The following is a 9,128-nucleotide window of genomic DNA, read 5'->3' as shown; positions in this document are numbered from 1 at the left end:
ACTGGGTATCCTGTTTAGAGTTGTACACATCTTTAAAAATCATTTAATTATTTGACGAAGTCAAAAAATAAATAAAAAAATAATCTGTTGTCAAGTAAAGGAAAGACTAAAAAGAGAAAAATACATTATACACGTGATTATATTTTTTTTTTACAGTAGTGACCGTGGTAAGTATAAAAATAGTAAGTACTATTTTTGTGGAAAAAAAATATGTGTATAAATATGATAAATATGTGTATATTTAGATTTAAAGTCTTAAGTAAATGTTTTTTTTTTTATGAAACAAAGTCCGCCATGTTGGCTCAGAGCTGCAGTTTAGTTGCGCTAGAGCGCCCTCTACTGGCCGTCCGTGGAGAACCAAAATGGCGGCGGTGGTCCTGATGCTGCTGGATGCTGATGAAGGCATTCGCTGTTCAGTGTGTCTCTAAAGCGGGTCTGATCGACTTTTATTGGCTCGGTCTCTGTGGCGCAATGGAATAGCGCGCTGGACTTCTAATCCAGAGGCTCCGGGTTCGAGTCCCGGCAGAGATGCAGTGCAGCTCTCGGATGAGGCATGTTAATTGCTTTTATTGTGCCTTTTGTGCACATAAACGATGTGAGTGTAATAGTTTAAGGCAGCTTCCTATCTATGTGCGTTGACCACAAGCATGCAGAATAAGGTAGTAAATGTAAAACCGAGATGAATGGATTTTTCAAATGTTTTGGTTGGTGTGCAAAAAATGCTAAGATTTGCTAAATAATAATAATAATAATAATAATAATAATAATAATAATAATAATAATAATAATAATAATAATAATGATCTCTTTGTCACATGTACACACAGGTTAACTTAATGGTAACATTAAGTGAAACTGCTTTTTAATATTATGGCCATGTTCATATATTAATATACTAATAATATTATTATTCTTCTTCTTTCTAAAGCACATTTCAATACAACCAAGGTTGCCCAAAGTGCTGTACATCAATAATAATAATAATAATAAATAAATATAATATATATATATATATATATATATATATATATATATATATATATATATATATATATATATATATTCTATACACTATACATTTTTTAAAAAAAAAATTGTAAAAAGAAATAAAAACAATTCTATAAAAAAAAAATTCTAACACCCAATATTTCCTCACTCAATCCCTTCACAATATGCGCATGTAATGCCTTTATTTTAATCCCAAAACACAATTCTCATAATGTCATGTTATTAATTTTATTTGAAAGAATTGTAATACATTAAAAAAACATGTATTTCTTTGTGTGTTGTGTTTGTTGGTAAATACGAGATTTAAATTGAATTATTTTAATGGGCCCATTGATCGTTGTTTAATTAATATGCATTAAGTAGCCAAGTTCAAGCACCAGATCTGGGTTATTTTTATGGCCAAAATAATATCTTGCATTGAGGTTTGATTCTGGGTAGTAAATAGCCTATATAAGAAGTTTATAAAAAAAAACATTATCATACAGTCCAATCTAATATTAGGCTACCTAGTAATTTGGTCACTAGTCCAAATTCTGCCCAGTAGTTGAGATTCTGTCCAGCAGATGGCAGAGCAAACACAGATATGTACAGTATACGTTCAGAAAACGTTGAGTCTGAAAGTGATCACGAAAATCAACTCAGGGTTTCATATTTGACAGTCCAGCGATCTTAAATATCCCTTTACTGCCAAACTGCAATTGCATCCATAGACAAGTTTAAATGAATGCGTTCCTATATTTTCCATCTTTACTGGCATATTATCCAGTGAGCTAATGCATAGGCCTATGCTGTCAACATTTTGCCCCTCTAAGTCCTTCTCCTTCCAACAATGAAAAAATGCGAGTCCAATCTCTAGGATACGATGAAGAAAAGAGAAGGTTTATTCCTTCGCCCCGCGGGGTCTGTTCTCTTTGTCGCTCTGGAGTTCTGAAGAGGGAGGGCAACTCAACTGAACTGGGGTGGGCAAAGGGAAACAGTGATGGAGAATTCGACTCAGTGCCGAGAATCGGTTCTTTCGAACGTTCGTTTCAATGAACCGATTCAAAACACAGTTCAAGCGTAAAAAAAAAAACTCTTCAAAGTATCGAGGAAAAGAATGCTCTTTCTGTGATATAGACGATTTTTTTTTGTAAATGGGTTTGTCAAAACTTTTTTATTCATTTTCTTGGATTCAGTATAAATTGGTCAAAAACTACTCTGAATGTTTAACCTCGTACATGCCTGTTCTATAGGCTACTTGTAGGTTTAATTTCATGTAGGCAATGGAAAAAAGGAAAAATTAGATAAATGTTCCAATTAAGCTCCACGTTGGAAAATATTAATTATTATGAATTCGTCATTTATTAATCATACACTAAAATTATTAATACAAATATTTGTACACGTTACAATAAAGCTATGAGTAGACACATTATTTATTTATTTTATCTATTAAGTTCTTATATAAAAGGGGCAAGGTGAGGAGGCAAGGTTGGCAGTGCCTCCTTAAAAAAATATTTCATATTACAAAAATAAAACATAAATACTCCAAAATGTGAGATTAAAAAGTGTAAAAGTCACTCGTTTTTTTTTTTTTTTAAAGTAACACTCTTGCCTCCTCTGTGCCCATTGATTTATAACCCTATTTTGTACAGTCTATGTTTATAACACACTTTAATGTGTGAGGTGGGTTTAGTGGGGGGTAATTGAGAATGAACGAGGGAAGGTCACGTGAGAGGAGGCAATCAAGCTTGATGATCCGAAAATGTTGACTAATGTTGACTAAAGAACAGCTTATTGAATAAAATAAAATAAAATATATTGTTTAAATTCTTACTACCTTTAGTTATTAAGTTATTGATATAATTTAAATAAATAGAACATTAAATACATTGTATGTAGCCTACATGTTTATATTATGTTCAGTGTGTATTACATGTTTATTTAACCAGGAAAATGTGATAACATTAAGTGTAACTAGGACATGAATTTACATTTTAATTATATATATATATATATATATATATATATATATATATATATATATATATATATATATATATATATAAAAAACTGCGAGGAATTGCAGGCTAATATAGGGTAATATAGAGTAACATTATTCAGAGATGGTAAAAGTTTGTGCTATGTGCTACAAAAACGTTCAACCTCTGTAGCACCAGTAGGCTATTTGCAAAAAAAGGTTAACCTACAGAAACGATTGTGATTCGGCGAGTCATTAACCCGGATAGGACAAATAACAATTGTTAAATGGAAAAAAGCTAATTCAACTTTGAATGATTCTTTGATCCGAAATCTAAAAGGAAGTTTCTGATTCATGAGTCAGCGAGTTATTTGACTCGAAAACCGATAGGACAGACCCCGTTCGATTTGTGAGCGAACCGGTTCATCAGAATCACTGAAAAGATTCGGTTCAAGAGAACGTTCATGAATTGGACATCACTGAAAAGAAACAGAAAGGGAGGGAGCAGCTGCTGACACGAGAGAGAGAGAGAGAGAGAGAGAGAGAGAGAGAGAGAGAGAGAGAGAGAGAGAGAGAGAGAGAGAGAGCGATGAACAAGGAATGTGCCACTAATAAGAAACCGGAGCGTCGTTGAGGACGCAAGAGAGGAGGGCAAAAGAAGGAACGGCTGAAGAAAAACGACCAGAAATGCGTTAAAAAGTATCGAAGGGGGGACAAAAGGGGCAATACACAGCCAGCACGTGAATGGAAGGATTATAATCCACCGTTGGAGGGATTTTGACGTTCCCCATGAGGAGATTTGAACCATGCATGGACTGCTGCTGCTTCTGAGTTTGGCGTTGAGTTTCCACAGAGGTAAGAGACTCGACTTAATGAACCGCGAGCTGAAAGTTGTGTATGTGTGAGAGTATATGAGAGAGAACAGGGGGGAGATGTAGATGTACTGTGGATCTCATAGCGTTCGTGTCCGTCCGGTCATCAAGGTGCAACGTGACCTTTGCGTTCCACGCGCAAAGTTAACGGTGATGTCGTTCGTTCGATTCGTTCGTTCTATGACGTGATGACTGAAAACTCTGCCAGTGCGGAACACTGAAGAACGGCGGTCGCTCCCGTCAAACATGTTCTCGTCATGAGAATACAAAGTAGACGAGAGGTTTGAGGACGCGCGCACATGCACACGCACACGCACACACGCACGCAGGGGTTCTTTGACAGACTCCCGCATAAAGAAACGCACCACTTCGTTTTCTTTCCTCGGGCTCCTGTAGGTAATTCAGCACCTGCGCATCATGTCTGACACTCTCAGTCAAGCACGTTTCATCTCAGAATTTTCCCTGCATATCGCATGGCCAATTAATGTTTTGCATTGTGCAAATCCAGGTGCGCCTGAATTAATGTATCCAGCGAGTTGCTAGGCGACAGCACAGAGCTCTACCTGTTAGATTACAGCATCTTTTCCCGTGATCGCGCCTATGCGGACACTCTCCCTATTGTCACACACTGGGCATGTGTGCGTGTGTGAGAGGGAGAGAGCAGGTACATAGCACTCCATCATAGGTGAGGGGCGTGTTTTTGTCCCAGGAAGGTAACGAATGATGTAACCCATTCTCATAAGGTCCAGAATCAAAGCAGAAACATGCATATTCATCGAGAAATACCTTTTGAAGACAGGTTCAGGTGCTTTGAACGTCAGCATGCGACAAGATCTGGGGAGATTTGTCTTCCAGGGATACAGACACGGCTTTGTTCTGCATCACACAATGTTTAAAGCCATTATAAAATGAAGAAGAACGCAGAATGACTCACTAGAATGAATGAAAGGTACAATGTGCATTACAGGTAGCAACGCAGTAAAGCGGTAGTTCAAACTGTAATGACTTTTCTAAGGTTAGCAGAGACAATAGTGATGACCTCACAACAATACAGCCATTGTCCTTCTAATAACTGTTCAATGATACTGTACGCAGTGTAGTAATATAGGTCAAGATTAAGCACACATTGTGAAGCATAGTAACCTGCTGAATAGACTGAAGTGAGAACGACTCCATCTGCACTTACTGTAACGGTGCACTCAATGTTGGTAATGCATTAGAAATTAGACCAAGTTGCAGATTCTGTCCAGGTAATATGTGGATAATTTAATTTTTTGTTACTCTAGCAGTGAGTTTTTCCCTGTGGTTTGTCAGGCATTCTTAAACGTCTGGTGTTTGTTATATTTGTGCATATTGCGCACTCGTGTATAATGAAGAGGTCTATAATTTGTACAGTGAAATGCCGTTGTAATGTGAGTTTAAGCATCGGGCCCATTCCATCATAGCAGCCAGGAGTCTTTCAGAAGCAATACCTCAAATACAACATTCAGCAGTCAGTCGCATGAATCACTCTGTGGCATGTCCTGTAATTTAAGCTTTTACAAACAAAGAATTACAAACAATCTACATCATACTTTGATATTGTGTTTTTGCTATGCAGAATTTATACAAAATGTTCTCTAGATTATTACAAATCTTTGTCTTTAAAGAATCCTAATGCACCACAGCATCATATCAACAAGGTGATCAAGTGCAGTGTCAGCATGATTTCCTGTTGTATCGGTATTTCTTATGGTTAAATTCCCCGTTATGCTTTTTTTGAATGTTATCTTTCATGCAGTGTGTAATATAGCTGTTTGTGAATGTAAAAAGTCTTAAAAAATTGTATTATAATAAAGTTATTGTCTCCTAAAAGAAAGAATCGATTCTGAACTGCTGAAACAAGTCATTAGCAATTCCAGTCTCACTTCCGGTTACAAACCTACATAACTAAGAAAAAAAAATTGCATAATATCCATGAACAATGTCTACTTTTCTCCACCCTCAAACACTGCTAGTTGTAGCTGAGACTGGAAGAGTTTGGTTCGTGTTGTTCATATCGAGATTACGCAGTTTTCAGTGCTGTGAATCCACTTTGATGCACTTCAAAATGAAGATCGGATTGATATGGAAAACTGACTCCATCGTTACTGGTCGTATCACTGTGTATGAAGTGCTGAGGAAGATCCGGAGCTGAAGTTCAGATATGGTAATGGGCGTTTCGTTTCCGACACACGCGCTGTAAGCGGTAGACCAATCACAACAGACTGGACCATCTGACCAATCAGAGCAGAGTAGACCAATCACAACAGACTGGGCCATCTGACCAATCAGAGCAGTGTAGACCAATCACAACAGACTGGTGTCTGACCAATCAGAGCAGAGTAGACCAATCACAACAGACTGGCGTCTGACCAATCACAGCAGACTGGGCCATCTGACCAATCGGAGCAGAGTAGACCAGTCACAACAGACTGGTGTCTGACCAATTGGAGCAGAGTAGACCAATCACAACAGACTGGGCCGTCTGACCAATCAGAGCAGTGTAGACCAATCACAACAGACTGGCGTCTGACCAATCAGAGCAGAGTAGACCAATCACAACAGACTGGCGTCTGACCAATCACAGCAGACTGGGCCATCTGACTAATCAGAGCAGAGTAGACCAGTCACAACAGACTGGTGTCTGACCAGTCAGAACAGAGTAGACCAATCACAACAGACTGGGCCGTCTGACCAATCAGAGCAGTGTAGACCAATCACAACAGACTGGCATCTGACCAATCAGAGCAGAGTAGACCAATCACAACAGACTTGCGTCTGACCAATCACAGCAGACTGGGCCATCTGACCAATCAGAGCAGAGTAGACCAGTCACAACAGACTGGTGTCTGACCAATCAGAGCAGAGTAGACCAATCACAGCAGACTGGGCCATCTGACCAATCAGAGCAGAGTAGACCAGTCACAACAGACTGGTGTCTGACCAATCAGAGCAGAGTAGACCAATCACAACAGACTGGGCTGTCTGACCAATCAGAGCAGAGTAGACCAATCACAACAGACTGGGCTGTCTGACCAATCAGAGCAGAATTTAAACAAATTGTTTTTACACTCTATCTAAAATGAGGTAATGTGCAAATTTTACGTATATTATGAGAAAATGAAAGTGTTTTTTGAACTTGGATGTATGTAAACCTATTGTAGCAGACCTCCAAAACAAATTAGGAACCTTAAAAATAGCATAATAGGGGCACTTTAAGATATATGATGATACGTCGCTTCACAACAAAATCTAAGGAGTTTTTGTCAAACAAAAAAGGAAATAAAGCTACTTTATTTTCTTCCATGCATTACCTTTTATAGAGCTGTGGAATAATAGAAGATATTCAATTCCTGTTCATGGATATCTGTGTTCCTGCTGAGTTGAGTTCCATTTCTAATCAAACTCACCTGAACCAGATAATTACTGTGTTCCGGTTCACGTGTAAATCACAGGCAGGTGTGTATGAGCAGGGTTAGAACTGAAGGTAGATCTCAGTGAACACACCTGCTCTGTGTGTAATGATGGCTCACAAAGCATTTCATTTACTGTCCCCCATGTTGTTCCAAACCCATGTGCTGTTTTTGTCCATTGAACACTTAAGGAGGATTTTTAAAGAATCTTCATGCAACGGGATCTATTGAGCCCCCAAAACACCATAAATATTTGTGAGACTTGTGTGCTCTTCTCCAAATTTTAGAGCCATATGATGGTTTTGTGTAAGAAACCTAAATTCGAGATTGAAATTTCCGTTCTTGCATATTCAACCAATGACTCTTTGTGTCAGTGATGTGATGTACTGATTCACAAATTTCTTCTGCAGAGGGGAAGAGTATCGGCAAATAACTTTCAGCCTCATGCCTTCTCCGGAACATACAAGAAGATATTTATAAGATATAAAAAAGATATAACTTTTTTTTTTGTCCGTTCAGTGGAATTCATAATTCATTGTCCGTTCAGCATTCTTCAAACTATCCTCTTTTAGGTTTTGAACAACATGGGGGTGAGTAAATGATAACAGAATTTTCATTTTCGGATGAACTTAAAGCAAAGATCAGATTGAGGAATTGGTTTGTATTTATTTCTGGTGCATTTAATGTAATAATGGAAATTGCTGTGTTTGGCCATTTTGAGAATCCTGGCATGAGCAATGCATTTTCTTTTTATGGTTTTTAAAATAAATAAATGTACTTTTTACATTTGAACCTTTAAGGCTAAAAACCTTTACACATCTGTCAATTTTAAGATTTTGGCTTTTCATAGTGTTTTTTTCTGACTAGTTGAAAGAAAACATCCAAAATACACTTAGCCTAAGTTTTAAATCTTTTATAGCACTTTATCTATTTGCGTCTGTAGATTTAATTTCATCCTATATATTTTCTATATGCTAGTCGATCTGATTGTAAATGATTCATCCATGCACGTTTCATTTTTTTAAATTAGTTTTGACCTTGTATTTTTTAATCAGGAAGGATGACGACAGACTTCTCTCTGGTGACGTATGCCGGGCTTATCCAGTCATTTAGTCCGCTTAAACCCTGCACCTCCTCAAACCCTACTTTTTTTCCCCTCGATAATCTGTTTTACTTGAACATGCGTCACGTTGCAGAGGAACAGATCTGTCCCTACTTCTGTTTCATCACGGCATTGAGACCGATTAGTCAATTAATCGTTCAGGCAACCCAGTGGACTAGTGGATTTAGAAAATACGTAGTTTTAGTCTGGAGGTGAGTCTGTACGAGAAGACGGCCCTGGGGACAGGTGGGTGAAGTTGAGGCACTGAATTGACAAAGATTTGAGTTTTCTTTTTGTTGTGGATGGGTGAAGGGGGGACCAGAGGGGGGTGTGCTTTAGGCCAGAGGGAGAGAAAGGCATTATTACTCATGCTCGACTGCTCTCATAGAAGAGGCTGCTCACACCCTCTCTCTCTCTTGCTTCCAATGAATGTGAGGGGGGAAAAGTTCAAAGGCCCGGCTTAGATGAGGATCTTTGAACCCCCCTCGCCTCTTTTAGGGGCTCCCACATCCCATCTCATTGAAACGATTTTGAACATGCCATGTTTCCCTTCAAATGAACAGCCTTCCATTCATCCACATTGTGTTTGTTTTTTTTGTCAGCGTTAGCCGTTACTTTGTCATGTTTAAAAGAATAGCTTAACCAAATATGAAAATTCCTCCATCATGTACTCTCATGTCATAATGTTTCTTCTGTAGGACGCGAAAGGGAAATTTTGAAGAGTGCACCAGCCATTTTTTCCACATACAACC

At 38.2% G+C, this 9,128-nt stretch overlaps 1 protein-coding gene across 1 annotated transcript in view; it reads left to right on the top strand.

Annotated features, from left to right (window-relative positions):
- Nucleotides 1-3,589: 3,589 nt before the first annotated feature.
- kirrel1a (kirre like nephrin family adhesion molecule 1a) overlaps nucleotides 3,590-9,128 on the top strand; it is a 44,387-nt gene continuing 38,848 nt past the window's right edge. Inside the window, exon 1 of the mRNA XM_081359289.1 lies at nucleotides 3,590-3,823. Coding sequence (XP_081215415.1) covers nucleotides 3,775-3,823 — 49 coding nt within the window. The 5' untranslated portion in view covers nucleotides 3,590-3,774. The remainder of the gene's footprint in view (nucleotides 3,824-9,128) is intronic.

The sequence above is a fragment of the Scardinius erythrophthalmus genome (genome assembly GCF_964197995.2).
Source record: "Scardinius erythrophthalmus genome assembly, chromosome: 2".
Taxonomy (NCBI): domain Eukaryota; kingdom Metazoa; phylum Chordata; class Actinopteri; order Cypriniformes; family Leuciscidae; genus Scardinius; species Scardinius erythrophthalmus.
Note: the sequence above shows the minus strand (reverse complement) of the source record. Positions and strands in the feature narration are given on the sequence as shown.